This window comes from Mirounga angustirostris, unplaced genomic scaffold (genome assembly GCF_029215605.1).
Source record: "Mirounga angustirostris isolate CCGP_5_RB_7025 unplaced genomic scaffold, mMirAng1.0.hap1 SCAF_4, whole genome shotgun sequence".
Lineage (NCBI taxonomy): Eukaryota > Metazoa > Chordata > Mammalia > Carnivora > Phocidae > Mirounga > Mirounga angustirostris.
In genome coordinates, this window is record NW_026991712.1 from 33,982,293 (window position 1) to 34,001,690 (window position 19,398).

Sequence of the window (19,398 nt, forward strand, 5' to 3'; positions counted from 1 at the left end):
TAGGTTACATTTCCCAGTTTCATCTTCCCAGAGTACCTGTCTTCTCTTTTGTAACATTTACAACAATTGTAATTAACTGTGTGAATCAGGTTATTCTCTCTTCTACCTCCCTTTCTAATATGGTAGTCACTAGCTACATTTGAGCTATGTAAATTTAACATTAAAGAATATGAGGGTGCCTGGGTGGCTCAGTCGTTAAGCATCTGCCTTCAGCTCAGGTCATGATCCCAGGGTCCTGGGATCGAGTCCCACATCAGGCTCCCTGCTCAGCAGGAAGTCTGCTTCTCCCTCTCCCCCTGCTTGTGTTCCCTCTCTCACCGTGTCTCTCTCTGTCAAATAAATAAAATCTTAAAAAATAATAATAATAATATGAGAAATTCAGCTGCACTAGCCCCATTTCAAGTGATCGAGAGCTGTAGCTAGGGTATCAGTGCAGATACAGAACATTCCATCATCACAGAAAGTTCTATTGGACAGCACTGCACTTAAGTGTAAACTCCACCAAGGGCTCTTCATGGATCTCTCCTGACTGCTTAGGACTATATTAAGGGCTTTGAAAGTGCTCCCTACATAACTATTAAATAAAGAAATTCATTCATAGAGGGCAAAAAGTAAGGTCACTTCTCTAATTGGAAGGATAGAGATATTTGATCCATCTTAGTCTCCAGTCCTTTGATAACATCTATTTCCATATCATCCCAAAAGCAAAACCTGGACCAAAGAAAATTAAAACCTAGGTAACTAAATAAACACTCTGGGCACCATTCGAGGCAAAATAGTGTAGGTAAGTGACTCATGAAGGCAAAAAAATTATACATTTCAAAAGGATTATCATTCCTAGAATGAGACTCTTGATTTGTCTTATGAACTAATCATTAGAATTAACTGTTAAAGACATGTATTTTCAGAGTCCATTTAGACTTAAAGCATCCTAATGTGCCTTGTGACTGTGGCAAGCTAAGTCCCTTTGGGCATCAGTGGAGTATAAATCCAGTTTAGATGCTGTCTTTAGTATTACACACAAAGAAAGAGATTAAGTGGTTATGCTTTCCCTTTAAGAGGATTATTACCAGCCTTTCAAAGAGGCACAAGTACCTCATTAATGGTTAATGTGTTCATTGGGTTTCAACAAATTCAACAACCCAGAGATATATTCAAATATATTTATTTAAGCACTCTGGAGATTTTTAAAAAAAATAAAAACAGGTATTTTTTAATAACAGTAAATCACTATCTGCCTCTTCCCAACATGCTGGCTAGGGGAGTCTCCTTACCAGTATTCTTGCCCATTCCAGAAAGCGGTATCTGCCCTCAGGTGCTCCCCCTCCCCATCCATATCTCTTCTCCATTTCAAGCCCAGATTCAAGGAGGTCCCTGGCAATGTAGAAAGTATTCCTGAGGCCTGCAAAAAGCAGTCTGGGAAAGCAGGGCTCTCTCCTACTCTTTTCAATGACGAATATTTTTGCTTCTGCCTTCTTTTTTATCTGCCTCCCTTCCCTCTTGTTCTCACCCTCTCTGGAACCAAAACAACCAAAGGGAAGCCTACAGCCTTTCAGGAGCAGGGACTGGCAAAAAAAGTGCGTATAGAAGCCAAGTGGATTCTGAGAATCAAGCATGACACAAAAGGCAGAAGTTTAAATTGGGTCCCTGGGGCGCCTGGGTGGCTCAGTCGTTAAGCGTCTGCCTTCGGCTCAGGTCATGATCTCAGGGTCCTGGGATTGAGCCCCGCATCGGGCTCCCTGCTCCGCGGGAAGCCTGCTTCTCCCTCTCCCATTCCCCCTGCTTGTATTCCCTCTTTCGCTGTGTCTCTCTCTGTCAAATAAATAAATAAAATCTTAAAAAAAAAAAAATTCAGGGTCCCTAAAAAAACCTTGTGTGAAGATGACCTCCACTCCCCAAGACAGATCCGTGTCCTGTACCCATCATGTGTGGTCATTTCAGGGAAAAGCAAACAACAGAGGCCCTACTTGGATGACAGACCTAAAACATATAAAAGGACTTGAACTTGTATAGCCTAGATGAGGGAAGTACATTGGGAAGGGGGACAGGGTCACAGCGTAATGAATGATGGCCAGTATTCAGAGAGCACATACGAGAGCTGTGTCCTTGACATACATTACAGCATTCAGTCGGCCCCACAACGTTCTAGGGTTGTGCTTTATTATAAGACAACCGTGTCGTAAAGTGCTGTGTGGCCTCATCTGCAAGGGCCAGGGGGTGAGGGGTAATGTGACCTCACAGGGTTGCTACAAGTATTCCATGATTAGAACAGTGTCTGGCCCAAAGTAAGTAAAATATGTAAGTACTTGTTATACGGAAACAAGTAAATCTCCAATTTGCAGATCACAGGTAAGAAAATACATTCTAGTCTGCATCCTGCTGACAAGCTGGGGCATCAGGAAGGCCCTATGCTCCCAGGTCTTGAACGTCTCATAAAAACTTTAGGGCTTATTTGGATCCGTTTTAGCTATAAACTTTTGCTGATGAACACAGTTTCTCTGTAATTTTCCTTCACTTTATCCCCCTTGTGCTCATGATCTCGGGGTCTTAGGTGGAGAGAGAGGTAGTTTAGAAAGGTATGAGGGCATTCTGGTGTCTTAAAGGGAGCCACACTGCCATTTGGTGGTTGGATCAAGAGATGCTAAATGTCCAGCAATGCACGCAGCAGTCCCACCCCAAATGCCAATGGCTTCCCTACAGACAACACAACCAGCCTCAGAATGTTGCTGGAAATCCTGATGTAACTCACAGAAAAAGCAAAGGGAAGGTTTTCCGTCAAGCAATGGAAACAAATGGGTATGCAGCCACACAGTCCCATGGTAAAGTAGCTACCCAGCCATGCAGCCATGCACACAGTGGCCAGACAGCTAGGTTTCTATATATTCATGCAGTTAAACAGCCACACAACTATGCAGCCATGCGGTCATGCAGCAAAGCAACGGTGTGGTCACTGGAGCATGGAGTTCTGTAGCCGTGCAACCACCCAGCTTTACGTCCATGGAGCCATGCCTGAAATCTCACAGTTTTATAGCCAAGCAATAGCCCGTCATCTTCTTCAAATGCAAGATAGGATAACAAAGTATGTGTGCCGATCTTGTCAATCTCAGAAAACATTAATGGAGCTCCTATTCCATGCAAGGCTTTATAAGGGACAGATGATGAGCAAGACACGACTTTTACCCCCAAGGAGCCCTCATTCCTATGGCAGGGTGGGCCTGTGCACATGTACACGAGGCTAACTATACAACAGTGGAAATAATGATAAAAAGGACAAAAAAATAGAATGGGGATATGGGGAGACAGATTAGTTCCACCTGGGGAGAACTTAGGGAGGTTTTGCAGAGGGTTGGCCTTTGGGTTAGACTTGTACAATGAACAAGTGCGAAGGTGAAATGTTCCATCTGGGGAAAATGTAAGACGAACGACAGAACAGAAAGAAAAGGCCAGGCCTAGGAAACAGTAAGGACTCAGGAATGTGGAACTGGTAGGGAGAGAAGGCTCAGGCCAGGTGGCCAAGGCCCTGGAATGCCATGCTGAAAATTTCATCATTTGTCCAATAGGAAACAGGGGTCATAAGACGTTTTGGGGCAGGAGAGTGACAGGATCACATCTATGGTCAGGCAGGAGTGTGAGGAATGACCAGAGAATGGAAAGGTCAGAACCTAATATGAGACTTCGAGTTGTAGCAGGGGCACCTAATCTTAGCCCTCCTTCCTGCCACCACTGGAATGAAGCCCAAACTCCGCCCATCATCCACAGGCTATTCATATTCCATCCCCTACAAAGATCCTCTCCTACCACACACTGCCTCTCAGTTCCCTCCCAACACTTTGGCCTCCTTCTGTGCCTCAATCACATCAAGTTCATTCCAGCCTCAGGGCCTTTGCACTTGCTGGTGGTTCTTCCCGAGGAATTCTGGCTCCTAACATTCCTGAGTCCGTCCCCCCACCCCCCCACTTTTCACTCACAATTTAGCTCAAATACCACTTTTCATAGAGGCCTTCCCTAACCACTCAATCTGTTATTTCCTCCAACCCTCATCCCAGTTATTCTCTATTTCATTATCTGGGTTGTTTCTCCCCCTCCGCCATGGTGCTTACCAATATCTAAAATTACCTATCTTATTTATTTCTCTGCCCATCACCATTACCCCCAACCTGAATGTAAGCTCCAAGAGCAGTCTTGGCTGTCTTCTTTACTGCTACAATATTTAAAACAGTGCCCACCCCACACTGGGTGCTGAAGAATATTTGTAGAAAGGGAGGAAGGGAAAACTAAAAAAGAGCATTCTCTATCTGAGAAATGCATAAGATTAAACTGAGCTTATGGTTTAGGGAGAGATAAGCAGGAGCAATGAGAGAGGAGGGGGATGCCTGCCTAGCTATCAAGATGCCCCACATCCAGAGAGGTCAATGGGAAACAATTTGAAGATGAACATTACTAAGGGCCTGAACTAGGGTAATATTCCTGGGGCTGGAAAGATGGAAATGATTCATTACAGGAGACATTTCAGAGACAGTCTGTGGGATCTGATACCGCATTAGATGTGCAGAGAGAGAGAGAAAGATGGGAGTGAAAGCAAAATAACTGCCAAGTCTTGCACTTGGCCACCTAGAGGAGGACCATGGTGAACTGCGTGGGGACACATAGCAGCAGGGACCGATGTGTGGAAGAAGAGGTCAATCAGGCCTCGGGCAAGTTGAATTTGATGAACCGGGCTGACGATGATCAGATGTCTTGTGACCAGCTGGAAATGTGGGTCTAGAGTCCGGAGAATCATGGAGCCACCACCAGGGGAAAACTGAAGTCAGAGGAGTGGATGAGCTCATGCTGAATGAGGGAAGACTACTGGAGGAGGGTGTGAAGAGTCACATCTCCATGGGTGGGGGCGACAGGAACCAGGAAGGAAGGAGCCAAGAAAGGAGGAGGAGGCAGAGAAGACATAATCAGAGGTAGAAGAGAAAGTCACCAGCAGTGGGGGTGGTGAAACCAAGGGGAAAAGCCGATTTCCAAAGTGGGGAGGAGGGTGTGGGCAGAGGAGATGAGCCAGATCCACAGTGCTGAGAGCTGCAGAGAGCTCACGGGGAGCACTGACTGCATTTATAAGACCACTCTTCGTGGGAAGAGTTTCAGCAGATTAGGGGGCACAGAAATCTCTGGTAATGCAGTCTACTGCATGTGCAGATGTCTACCTGGACTCATCCCCGTGGCCCCTGTGAGACTTGGGGAAAGGGGATCAGAGCCAACATGCTGACACTTGTGAGGCTTGCTGTGCCTTTGTTTCTGACCCAGGAGTCTCGTGTCTCATTTACTTCCAAGAAACTCACAGCTAACTAGTCGAGTAAAATCTCAGACCCTTCACAGTTCTTAAAACTGCCGTGCTCTTCTAGAATCTTGTCATCCCTTCATCTGGGGTGGGGTCTAATTCCCTCCCTTTGAATCTAGGGAGGCTTGTGACTCACTTGTAACCAAGAATGCAGGAGAAGTGACACTGCGTAATTCCGTAATTCCGAGGCTAAGTCATAAAGAGGCAATGCAGCTTCTCTTTTTAGCTGGGACTGTGCTGGAGCTCAGAGCAGTTATCTAAAGAGTCCAACTGCCCTGAGGCCACCATGCTGTGAGGAAGCCCAAGCTAGCCATGCAGAAAGACCATATGGAGAAGCCCAGCCAGCCCCCAGCTGCTCCATCTGATAGCAAAAAACCAACAATTTTATTTACCAAATAACATTAGGGACTTTTTTGCTTTTCAAAATATCTCAGTCAACGTCAAAGGACAAAGATTGGCAACTACTAAATATGATCAAAAGAACAGGCCTAGAGATATGAACAAATTGTATACAGGAGGGAAAAAGCAATGTGCCCATAATCATGTAAAAAGACAGCAACCTCACTCATACAAATGCACAGAAAAACTAACTGAGCTACAATGTCTTATCTATTAAAGTGACAAAGCCCCCTAAGTTTAACAATATACTGTGTTGGCAAGGATGTGGAAAAATAGGCACTCTCATACACTGCTGGTGAAAATGCAAAATGTACAAGGCCTGAGGAGAGGAATTGGGCAATACTGAGCAAAATTACACTTGCATTCAGGCTTTGGCCTAGCCATCCCACTTTTAAGAATCTACCTAAAGATAACACTGGCAAAAATGAAAAAATACGTGGATAAGATTATTTGTGTAGCAAAAGTCTAGAAACAATCCCAATGGCCATTAATAGGAGACCAGTTTAACAAACTATAACATATCCACACAACTGAGCACCACACAAATGTAGCTATAAAAAAGAATGAAGAACTTATCTATATACTGCTTTGAAATGATCCCTGGAATACGTTAAGTAAAAAGGTATAGAACAAAGGGTATAGTATGTGTGTATACTTTTTTTTAATGAAAAGATGAAACAAAAAACTAATAAAATGAGTATCTATAGGAGGACAAAGGGAACAGAGTAAAGGGGGCAGAGATGAAAATTAGACTTCTTAAATGTAACTTTTGTAGATTTGCCATTGGAATCATGTAAACTCCTTACCTAAATATAAGACAAGACAAAATTTAACTGAAATGAAAAAAAAAAAGAGAATTTATCACAAAAGCAAAATGAAACATATGAACCTTTAAAACAAAGCAATCTAGGGGTGCCTGGGTGGTTCATTCAGTCTGTTAAGTATCTGACTCTTGATTTCAGCTCAGGTCATGATCCCAGGGTCCTGGGACTGAATCCTGCATTGGGCTCCCTGCTCAGCGGGGAGCCTGCTTCTCCCTCTACCCTTCCTCCCAGCTTGTGCACTGCTCTCTCTCTCAAATAAATAAATAAAATCGTAAATATAAAATACCTGTTGATCCCCTTTGAAGAAACTAAGGAATACACTGAAAACTGATCATCAAAGGGAAATAAAGAGGCATTTACTCCACCTTTTCAGGGAAACCAAAGCCAAAGTTATTCTTTTTTTTTTTTAATTTTATTTTATTATGTTATGTTAGTCACCATACATTACATCATTAGTTTTTGATGTAGTGTTCCATGATTCATTGTTTTTGTATAACACCCAGTGCTCCATTCAATATGTGCCCTCCTTAATACCCATCACCAGGCTAACCCATCCCCCCCACCCCCCTCCCCTCTAAAAGAATTCCAGCTAAGAAATGTTAGAATATTATCGTTTTGCAATTCCTAATAAAATAATTGATGTAGGGAATGATTATCAGCAACGGGAAGCTGAGATACTCTATAATGGATGGATCGGGTTGGCACAGCTGATCGTAACCTCACAGCAATGAGAGATAACCAGATACTGTTCGGTCCCTGATGTGTACAGCGGGAAGAGTACATCATCACTTACGATGCATTCTTGCCCCCAAAACTGAACCTGAAGCCCTTCAAGCATGCAGTTCTAATTACTAGTTTACAGGGAACACAGGGACACATTTTAAACAACACCATAGGCATGCAATCAGCAAAATCCCCCAAAATGGGAAAACCTACAGAACAAAAAAACAGGTTTCTTCAATAAATAAAAATTGAAAGGGGGGAGGAGGAAATGGGAAATCTATAAGTTGAAGGAAATTTAGGAAAAAGATCAATGAAATACAATGTGTGGACATCTTTTGTATCCCAGTTCAAACAAACCAGTTGTAGAAAAAACATTGGTGAGACCATTGGCGAAATCTGGACATGACTGAATTTCAGTTATATTAGAGAATTAAGGAATTTCCATTAATTTTTAGGTGTGATAATGGTATTGTGGTTATAAGGTTAAAGCATATAGAATTGCTGATATTACACCATTTCAACTTAAAGAAATGACCACTTCATATGGTTCAATCTTATCTTTTTAAAAAGCATCCCCATCTTTTGGCGATCCATACAAAAGTATTTATGAACGAAGTTACATGACTTCTGGAATTTGCTTCAAACTAGTCCAATTGGTGAAAGGGAATGGAGGTAGGGAGGAAACAAGATTTGCCATGCGTTGATAATTGTTGAAGCTGGGTAACAGATATGTGGGGGCTTGTTATACCATTCTCCCAATTATATATAGATTTTTGAAATACTTGTGTATATCATTTTAAGGTCTTAAACTATTATATGTGTGGAAATGTTATGTTAAAAAAATGCCTGAGGCTACAGTTAAGGGATTCCAGAGTTGTTTTGAGCAATTGCAAGCAGCTGGTGTCCACTGCGAAGAGCAATGCTCAGTTGAAAATATAATTGCTGATATGTGTGTGTGTGTGTGTGTGTATGTGACTACATGTATGTTTAAATCACCTTCTCATGTAAGTTTTCATTACATTTCCCTCTGATTCTTTTGCTTGTGGCTGTGGGATTTGGGGGTTCTAACAAGAGTCAGTGTTTGAATTTTGAATTCCCGTGCAAAAGAAAAAAAATAAACTAATCGGCTTGGGCACACTCTCCCTGGGTCTCTTCGTTAACGTTTTTGGCAGTTTCAATTTAAATGATCCCTCTTCTCTAAGTTCACTGGGTGTTTTCTGTAGCCTTACGTAATGGCTAGAAGCCCCCATCTCTACAAAGGAACACCTGATTCAGAAAAACAAACATCATAACAGAAACCCATTCATCAGCTGCCCAGACTCACAACCAACCAGACATGTGGCGACTTTATTTGAAAAGAGAGAGAGAGGCAGACTGAGAGAACAAGTGGGAGGAGGGGCAGAGGGAGAAGCGGACTCCCTGCTGAGCAGGGAGCCCCATGTGGGGCTCCATCCCAGGACCCTAGGATCAAGACCTGAGCCCAAGGCAGATGCTTAACCAACAGAGCCACCCAGGTGCCCATGGGCAACCTTTTAAACACTCTCAGCAACGGCGTCACAGGCTGTGGGGGAAACTGAGTTAAGGGAAGGTGAGCAAAGCTCCGAGAAACCCAGGAAACTGACTATTCCTCACACCTTCTGGAAGCAGCTCCACACTCTTAGAAGAGTTGCCAGCTGGGAAATGCATTTCTGGAGGCAATGTTCCCAGCACTGAATCAACGTGACCTGTGCTGAAGGGATGGAAGAGTCCCAATTCCTGGAAGCCCGAGGCAAAGAGAGCTCCCCAGAGAACCGGGCACCTTACTCCGGGTGGTGCCAGGATACTGTGCTTCCCAGACCCCACTCCACTCAGGAGCATGATTTGCATAATAAAATATCTAATGCCTTAATGACCTAATGTTATCAGAGATACTTTCACAACCTTCAAAAATTGCCCTCAAGGTGAGAAATGCTCTTAGTCCCATTTATTTGCTCATCCCACCAATATTGCTAAGGGCTTGGTATGTGCTAAGCTCTTTAGAGGTGCATTTGAGGGCTGGGACTCGTAACTGCAAGCCCTGTTCTTTTCTCTCTTCCACGCTGCCTTGAGGGTTAAAGACCGCGGTTCTTAAACCTGGCCGAGCCTCTGCATCACCTAGGACAGGAATCGGTGTTGGCACAGGGCCACGGCCAGTCATTTCTGTATCACCCTTGGCTGCTTTGGTACTAAAAACATCAAGTTGAGTAGCTGCAACAAAGATCACATGGCCCACAAAGCCTAAAATGTTTACCATCTGGCCCTTTACAGCAAAGGTTTGCCAGCCTGTGATTTAGGACCCGCTTCTCTGAGAGGTCCCTGGGCCAGCAGCATCAGCATCACCTGGGACCTGGGTGGCTCAGTCGGTTGGGTGTCTGCCTTCGGCTCGGGTCGTGGTCCCAGGGTCCTGGGATCCAGCCCCATATCAGGCTCTCTGCTCAGTGGGGAGCCTGCTTCTCCCTCTCCCTCTGCCTGCTGCTCTGCCTACTTGTGCTCTCTCTCTCTCTCTGTCAAATAAATAAACAAAATCGAAAGAAAGAAAGGAGAGAGAGAGAAAGAAGAAAGAAAGAAAGAAAGAAAGAAAGAAAGAAAGAAAGAAAGAAAGAAAGAAAGAAAGAAAGAAAGGAAAGAAACTGCAGAATCCTAAGCCCCATCCCAGACCCAGAGAATTCCACTCTGCCCTGACCTAGAGAACTTGTCAAACCTGCAGCCTTTCTGGCCCCTATAGAAGCCCTGGGGTGGGGCCTTTTGTTTACATTGCCCAAATGAATCTGATGTGTAGCCTTAGGGAAGCTGACTGAGAAATCAGGAGTATGGGCCCTCCCAGGATCTCCCTACAGGACAGGCACCAGATCCTCAAGAGGCCAGGAGAGGTGACCACTGAAGGCTCATAGCTGAGCGCCTCTCTAAGAATTGCCCTCCGTCGAAGGAAGTGATCCCACCCAAGATCCCTTCCCCTTGCTGGGGGCAGCCTGTGGCTAAAACTTGGCTGGTAGAGGGTGAAAACGCCTCTCATTACAATATCTGAAGGGCCATCCCTGCTCCCTTAGCCCAGTCCCGCCCTCCTCACCCCTCACACGTGTTGGTCCCTAAAGCTCGCCCCAGTAAAAGCCCACCTCAGTCTATTTCCTGACAGTCTGTAAGAGTATATGGCGTGATAGTAGACATGACATGGCCATAAATAAGAAAATGCAAACCAGAATAAGCGTGCTAGGTGTGTGTTAGAAGGGAACACAGGACTGAGGTGGGCACACAGGAGCTGTGGGGCTTTCAGTGGGGGTGGGGGTGGGGCAACAGGATAAGGTGCTTCAGGCAAAGGGCAAACCCTGCGTCAGGCTAAGTGGAGAGGACCTGCAGACAGCTAGTGGAAGGGAAGGCTGAAGAGAAAGCCTTAAATGCCAGGCTAAGACATTTGCATTCAGTTGGCAAAGAAAAATCATGAAAGGCTCTGAGCAGGAGAGTAACACAATAATGATCCCAGTTATGCCTCAGGAATATTCACCTGGCAATGGTATGAAAGATACTGGAGCGGCACGGACTGGGGTCGGGGGACAGGTCACAAAGCTGTTGCAGACGTCGAGCTGCAAGGCAATGAGGCCCAGAGCTAGTGATCGGTTAGGCGGCTGGCATGAAGGAAAGAGCACAGGGCTCAGAATGAAGACAGAGCCGGGTTCCAGAGCCCCCTCAGCCACTTACAACTTTCAAGCTCTGGCGCAGGCCACCTGGCCTCCCTGACTTCTCCCACCTGTAAAACGGGGATAACAGAATTAGGTAATACAGATTCCATGCGGGGCCCACACTGGGCACTCGGCTAAGGGAAACCACGCTCGGGAGCCAGTGGCTGGGTTTATCTGCATTTGCACACACACCACTTATCACCCCAGCCAAGCAAACCTGAGCCTGGCTGCGCCGGAGACGGTCCCTGAAAAGCGATTCTCACACGTCGCAATTTAATGAGGCCTCGGTTTCATGCTTCAACTTGAACCGTCCCCCTTATGAAGGGTGCGCAGGCAATTGGCACTTCCATTGTAGCTGCCGCTGTGCCCTGTTGTTATGACGACCGGTTTCCCAAACAGCCCTGCTATTTTCTTCAAAGCCTTTCAGTTTCCTCCTGCCCTCAAGTCCATAAGCCCAAGAGACAATAGCGGGGTGGTTTTTTTAGATTTCCGCAGGAAATACTGTCAAGGCTTTAAATGAGCTGACTAGCTGTCTTGCTTCTCCACCAGAAGCCCCCAGCCTGAGCATCCGTGTGACCCTGCACAGCAGACCTCCACAAACGTTCCTGCCCACTGGAAATTGGTGCCACTGAGTAGCAGGGGGCACATCAGTTTCCGGCTGGCATTAACTTTGCAGGAAAATGAAGCAGAAAACAAAGGAATGCCCACTGCACATCTCGTGTACACCACACAGGGTCTGACGTTAAAAGACTATTCCAAAAGATTTAAGTTTAAGCTATTGTATTATTTCTCAAATCAGTTCAATATTAGCACATGTAACTTTCCCAACAAATATCAACCTTTGTGAACTCACTTAACACAAGGTAATACTAAAAACAGTTTTATTATTATTATTATTACTAGTGTAAATTCTTCATACCAATAATTATGTTGCTCTGGTGTCTAGTAGACCTCCCTCTCCTCGTTTTCCTTTCCCCTTCTCCTTCCTTTCTTTCCTCCTTCCCTTTCTCCTACTAATCTTCTCTCCCCTCTGACGTAGCCTTAGGATGAAAGGTGTAGTTACCCTGCTGCAGCCTACCCAATATCCGTTCTCCCCCTTTTTTCTTTGCCAAAAGGACCACGAGACTTTTAGGGTGGTGTGCGCCCAACTAAAAGTCCCGATCTCCTAGACTATCTTGCAGCCAGGGATGGCCATGTAACACAGTTCTGGCCAATGAGACTCAAGCAAAGCTTACTGGCTTCTGAGAAAGCTATCATTTTGCAGATAAAAAGGAACAGACTCGGGTAGAATGCGCCTTTCCCCCTTCTGCCTATCTAAAGTAAGATGCAACAATACCTTGCAACTATGAGGATGAAATCCACACACCACGGATGGCAAAGCAATCAACTCGGGTCCTTGACAGCATTCCCGAGCAGTGCAGCTGCTTCCCTCCAGACTCTCTGTGAAGCACAGAAGCTAAAGCCTCTACTTGCTATCCCACGTTCCCCTGGTTTCTGTTCCTGCCACCAAAAGCAGTTCCTTACTGATACAGAAGATGAGGAGGGTTCCCTCCATTCAACAAATATTCTTTGAGTGCCTAGTCTGTGCTGAGCACCATGCTAAGTACTTGGGCGACAGTATCGAATATGACCCGCAGCCCTTCATCTCCTAGAGTGAAGGAGTAAAGACATAAACAGTAAATGAACAAGACAATGACAGGCTCAGTGATCAGAAGAAAAAAAATAATCCGATGGTAACTGGGGAAGGCTGGTCTCTCTGAGGAGGTGCCATCTGAACTGAGAGCTGAAGGGTGAGGTGGAGTCAACGAGGGGGAAGGGGGAGGGGCCACATTCCAGCAGGTGCCCCAGGAAAGTGGAGGAAGCCAGCGTGGCTGGAACACTGTGAGCCAGAGAAAGAGAGAGCAGGATAAGCAAAGCTGGAGAAGCAGCGGGACCAGGCTATGCAGGTCAAGGAAAGGGGTTGTGTGGGGTTTTATTCTATATATAATAGATTTGGAAGCTACCGGAGGCCATTAAACAAGAGAGGGACAAGAGCTGATAAATGTTTTTAAAAGATTTTTCTCCCTCTAACATGAAGATGACTTGTCAAAGGCAAGAACAGAAGCAGGCTATTGCTGAGGTTCAAGTAAAACATGACGGTGGCCTGGGCTCAGGGAGGACCAATGGAGACGCAGAGTAGCCCTCACCCTGTGGATGGTACTGCCTGTGATGTCCTCACCTATGAACAACCTCATCAGTGCACTTAGAATCCAACCAGGCAGAGATGAGGACAGGGTAGCTAAGATGTTTTTTAAATGCTGAGGTGCCCAGAACATACAACAGGTGATTGGAGGGAAAGATGGGAGAATTCATAGCAAGTCTTTGATTTTTTTTTTATTTAGTATTCAGAGGGAAAGAACAGCAAAGTGTTGGGAGCTATTACATGGGGACTGTCACAGCATGTTAATAAGGAATTAATAGAATTGCCAAGAAGTGGTAAGAACACTGAGGTTCTCAAGAATAAACTGCCATTGGGTGCAATCACCAATACCCATGAGTTGCTCCAGCAATACCAGGCAACTCAGAACCAGGGATGTAAGGAGCACAGGGGAAGAGTACCCCAGGTTTGACACTGAGCCCAGGGCAAGACTGAAGAGGTGAGGAGAACCTAGGTACCAGAATGGCAGCTCTGAGAGCCCACACACTTCATATTTGTGAACACATTCATTCTACAATGATTCCTATCCTACATTGTGGAAACAGAAACCTAGACAAGCTAAGAAACTTGCTCAAGGTCACAGAGGTGGTCAATGTCTGCTGTCAGAGACTAATTCCCTAACCACTGAACTATAATCTTCAAGCAAAACAATAAGGAAGATGATGATGATAAAGAAGAAAGCCCAGAAAGGTCCAGAGACTAGAGGTCATGATGGGTGTGAGAAGCTGGCTCATCAAAAGGGAAGGAAGCATATGAAATTATAAACCGACAGCAGGTCAGGCTGGGTGGTCCTGTGCGAAAGGATGTGTTACAGGCTGATGCAGCGGCTTGCAGGAGAAGCTCAACAGGCTCTGGGTTGGACTTTGGGGCTGAAGGGCATCTGGCCAGGAGCCACCCACTCAGTCTTGCCCAACTGCCCACTAAAATGCCTTATGAAGACAGAAAAAGACCAAGACTCACAATCACCCAAATGAAGACTAACAGAAAACCTAATCCCAGACTCTGGGAGAAATTGGCACTATTCATAAAGAAGATGGAGCTGGATTAAGAAAAATCTAAGGCTTCTGGTTTTGCTTCCTTATACAGACACCACATGGCAGGATGTAGGTAGACACTCTGTACTATTGCTCTGACACAGATCCAGAGCTGGAAGGGAATGGGGTTGTACCTGAAGCAGAACACTGAGCAGCCAGTCTACATGACCTCACGGGCATCTGAGGCTCAGACAGAGAGCTGGCCCCTACACCCCCCCCCACACACACACACCATAGACCATGTTGCTACAACCATAAAGCAACCATAAATCCCAGAAACAGCTGGGCAGAATATAAAACTCAGCCTGAGCCAACTGTGGGGGGTGACAGGGAGGTGACAGGGGGATATGATTATCGTAAACGGTGGAGTCACGATATGCATTTGCCTTATATGTTATTTACCTGAATTCAACTATATTTGCTTAGTATTGAAAGGAAAAAGGGGAGAAAAATCCCTTCACTTATCCAGGGACTTCCCTACCCCTCACCCCTTCCCCCGTTCAAACTAGCCTTTGGCTGCCATGACCTCCAAATAGTGTCCAAAACACAAAGAGAAACAGAACTACTTTTTTTCTCTTGGCCTTTGAGCTTCCAAGAAATTTGAGGAAGTTCTCCTATGTCCCCCAAACTTTAAACATAATCCCCACAGAAGATACCAGACGCCCCATTGGCACCTAGATGCAGGACCTGAAGGGTAAAACACCCAAATGCTGACAGAGGCGTTCTCTCTTTCTGCGCGCTTCTCTAACACTTTCTAAAGTTTCTTAAGCAACATCCTTGTATTTGAAACAAACAAACAAAAAAATTATTCTGCCCCGAGACTGCTCATTTTTAAGGAGGCCATCAGGTGACTGGGATGCGGGTGATTTTCGGGGCACTGTCTGCAGCCTGCTCAGGGCGCTCAGCAAGGCGGTGGGGTAGTGCTCGTCCCACAGGGTTGCCGGTGTCTGCTCAGGGACTCCTGTCCTCAGCCTTGTAAATGCTGGCAGGAGGCTCCCACTCCAAGTATTTTTTCAAAACCACTAAAGGCAGATGGGGTGGAGGAGGGCAATAACTCCGTGCTCAGCAGTTATGGCATGATGGCCACTGCCCTGGATTTAGAAACAAGACACCTGATTTCCGATGCGGGCTCTTCCACTCCCTCTGCCGGTGACCTTACTCGCTCTCCTCATCTCACTGAATCTCAGTTTCCTCATCCAGTAAATGGGGATCACGATGGCTTATGAGATTATTTTAGAGTTATGTAAACTAATGTCCGAAAGAAAAATTCTCACATACATTAGATGCTCAATCAATGGTATTAGAATTTAAATGACAAGAGAATAGACCCAATCTCTGAAGGAAGTGTGAGGTAGTGACAATAGAAATTCATGATTTCCAAATGTTCACAATGTTAGTGCTCATAAAGACACTCATATTAGTTTTCCAGAGCTGCTGTAACAAAGGACCACAAACTGGTGGCCTAAGCAGGAGAAATCTATTGTCACACAGGTCTGAGACCAGGAATCTGAGATCGGGGTGGTTCCTTCTGGGGGCTGTGAGGGAGAATCTGTTTGAGGCCTCTTTCTTAGCTCCTGGTGGCTTGCTGACAATCTTGGATGTTCCTTGGCTTGGAGAAGCATCACCCTGACCTCTGCCTTCACCTTCACATGGGGTTCTCCCTGGGTGTCTATTTGTGTGTTCAAATTTCCCTTTTTATAAGGACGCCAGTCACATTGGATTAGGGCCCACATTAATGACCTCATTTTAACCTCTGTGAAGATCCTATCTCCAAAAAGGTCCCATTTGGATGTACTGGGGGTTAGGACTTCAACATAGAAATCTGGGGGGCAGACAATTGAGCCCATAACAACAGAGCGATGGAGGTGGTTGGGGGGTAGAGTGGGAGGAGAGCATGTAAGGTGAATGTTGGTGGCAGCTAAGACGGAAGGTACTAGATCATAATGTGGGCTCACGATACACCATCCAGCCTCCTTTCCAGATGAAAGCTAAGGAGGTGTTCAGACTAGCCAGAGAATCTCTGTAGGAGTCCCGGCAGAGATAGGATTTTGCAACTGAAGCAAAATGGTCTCCTGAGTGTGGCTAGAGGCCGTGGGCCTGACACAGAAAGGCTCCCGGGATACAAGCCCAGGTCATCTGCCGGGAACGACAGGCTCAGACATCCGATTGCACCAAAGGCCAGGACGGCCTTATCAGCAGGAAGGGGTTGTGGGTGCAGAGATCCCTAAGCAAAGGCAGGACCAGTAGGGGTCTAAGCCTGAGAGATTGCTGAGTACAGGACAAGCCCGGAAAAAACTCTGTGCCCACTGAGAGGGGACGATGTTCCTCTGAGTGGGGCCCAAGTCTGGAATCTTAAATTCATCTCTGGTTAGAGTCAAAATAGTTTATCTAGTGTCTAACAAAGACACAGGTCAGTGGACTGATTTCTAAGACAAAATCATCTAAGATAAAACTCAGGAAAGAGGATATAAGATAAAACTTCACTTGCTTAGTGGGATCATTTCTCCAACCATTCATTAATTTCTACAGGCAGGCGTGCAATGGTCACTCATGCAGCGCCCAAGCCGGCAGAGCTCCCAGGCTACCTGGAAAGACAAAACAACGCAGTGTGACTGGGGCCACCACGGGACTGGAGAGCCTGTGGCAGGCTGTATGTCACTCTGCCCAGGTGAGGCCTGGGCCATGAGCACAGGAGACTTCCTAAACTTTATGAATTGCCTGGGTTTGCTCCCACCTGTTTTTGTAGTGATTTTTGCAAAACAATCCTGGTAACAGAGGCTTGTGTTTGGCAAAGGGAGCCGAGAAAAGTGGAGGTGTTTTCTTACTTTGCAACCAATCAGGTAGACAAGAACCCCAAAAGGATGAACAGATGGAACTTCCGAGGAAGGAAAACATTATCTCTGGGGAATCCAGGAGAACGAAATGGACACAGAGAAGCGTTAGGAGATTTAGTCATTAAAGAAAGATCACTTGAGGTCCTACTACAGACACAGTGTTAGGCACAGGGATCCGGTGGTGAGCAAAAAAGACCCCTAACCTAACTCATACAGCTTGTCATGCTTGAGGGGGCAGGCATTCATGGATAAATTATCTGAAAATATAACCACAACTGTAACAGGTAGATAGAGGGAGCTGGGGGGAGGGGGAGGGAGGAGTCTTATTCATCAGAAAGCCCCAGGTGGGCTCTCTACTGGTACTCCCTCTCAAGGAAGGAAACAGGATAACCTTCCTTCACCTTGCCCATGGTGACAGCCATCGGGAACAGTCCTGCTTCCTCTGCCATGCTCCTACAGGGGTCTGTACACACACTGCGCCCCGCCCTCCACTCCCCTGCAAAATGAACTACTCAGTCTCCTGTACTCCTCCAGCATCTTTCCCCCATGCTGTTCCAGGATGGTCCACAGGCTGACCTGAAGTGCATCCACCTTTGTATCTGTCTCCACTATATTATTCATTTCTTACAGTTCCAGGAACATACCTTTTTTTTTTTTAAGATTTTATTTATTTGCGAGAGAATGAGAGACAGAGAGGGAGGAGGGTCAGAGGGAGAAGCAGACTCCCCGCTGAGCAGGGAGCCCAATGTGGGACTCGATCCCGGGACTCCAGGATCATGACCTGAGCCGAAGGCAGTCGCTTAACCAACTGAGCCACCCAGGTGCCCTCCAGGAACATATCTTAATCAACTTTGTGCCTAATGTATATTGAATGAGTAAGAGAGCAAATAAATGTCTTATCTTTAGTCTGTCAACACAGGGAAACAAAGACCTAGAATACTGTCTTAATGGCACTATCAAGATGAATCAAGGTCAGCACATTTAAGTATTAAACTGAAACCAACAAGATACATTTTAATAGGAGTAAATACAAAATCTCAACTTTGGATGACTGAAATCAATAATATGACTGCAGGATTCATGAGGGGGAAAAGCCATTCATTTGGCAAACATTTACTGAGTGCCACCTATGTTCCAGTCACTGTTCCAGGTGCTGGATTTATAGCACAGACAACATCTCTGATGTCATAGGACTTAAATTTGACTAAAAAGTAGGATCTGAGGGTTTTAACTCATCGCAAGTCTAATGTGAGTCATCAAAGCAATACAGCCCCAGCAACCCCAGCCGGAAACCAGACAAATCCTAACCTGATTTTACCTGCACTAGGAGAGCTTCAGCGCCCACGTGTTGCTCCGTGCTGCTCAGCTAATACCCAAGAGCTTGGAGCTAACCACAGGTCTCTTGTATCTAGAGGGACTTTGACAAACCAAACGGCATATTTGGAAATAATATGGTCAGGTCCCCACAAGTCTGAGAGATGACTGAAAGATTTGCATGTCTTTGAACTGGAGAACCAATGGTCAGAGGAGATGCAACAGCTCTCTTCAAATATTGAGAGTTGTCTGTACAAGACTTGATTGCAAGGGCATGGAGTTCACCAGGTAGAAATTACAAGGCAGCCAAAAGAGTTTCTCACAAGGGGAACTGCTCCACTAAGGTATGGGGGGCCTCCTTCCCTAGGGAAGACATACCACATCCTCAGGGATGCTGCAGAAGAAAACTATGCTGAGACCAGACTAGAATATCAAGAGATCACAGTAGATTTTGAGTCCCATCAACTGTAAAAGCAAGAATTCTATAGTTACTCTCCCATCAATCAGGAAGGCAATATTTAGGAGTATGGGCTTTGGATTCAGGCAGAGCTGGACTGGGCAGTCACTCCCACACTCTACGCCTCATTCCCTTACTAGTAAGAGAAGGATGGTCACAGCTCCTACCTCATCCTGGCCATGAGGACTTGTGAGATGATTTATGTTAAGTGCTGCTTTGTACAGTCCCCAGCCCTCGGTAAGTCATCAATAAACATTAACTGATGGTAATATTAAGTGTTCTTCATTTTATTTTACATATTTCAATTTATTTAGGTAAACTGTTTTCCTGTGAGTCTCTAACTTTGTAATCCTCCATCCTGCATTTACTAAAGCAATTATTATAGCAATCTAAAACTGTAAAGTAGAAGGACTTTAGAGAAATTTGATTTCAGTTCAGGTCTTGATCTCAGGGTCTTGAGATGGAGCCCAGTTTGGGGCTCTGTGCTGGGCATGGAGCCTGCTTAAGATTCTCTCTCCGCTTCTGCCCCTCTCTACCCCACCCCAGCCCCTGCTCAGGCTCTCGCTCTCTCTCTCTCAAAAAAAAAAAAAAAAAAAAA

At 45.6% G+C, this 19,398-nt stretch overlaps 1 protein-coding gene across 18 annotated transcripts in view; it reads right to left on the minus strand.

Moving 5' to 3' along the window:
• Positions 1-19,398, minus strand: part of BAALC (BAALC binder of MAP3K1 and KLF4) — a 130,138-nt gene that overhangs the window by 68,996 nt on the left and 41,744 nt on the right. For 11 of the 18 annotated variants that reach the window (XM_064588014.1, XM_064588010.1, XM_064588011.1 and 8 more), the window contains exons 8-9: positions 10,984-11,032; positions 10,790-10,868 (exon numbers count right to left, since the gene is read on the minus strand). The exons of 6 other annotated variants lie outside the window; for them this stretch is intronic. In XM_064588014.1, the coding sequence (XP_064444084.1) occupies positions 10,790-10,868; positions 10,984-11,032 (128 nt within the window). Of the gene's footprint in view, positions 1-10,789; positions 11,033-19,398 lie in introns of all 18 variants that reach the window. One more of the 18 variants, XR_010410561.1, reaches the window with a different exon arrangement.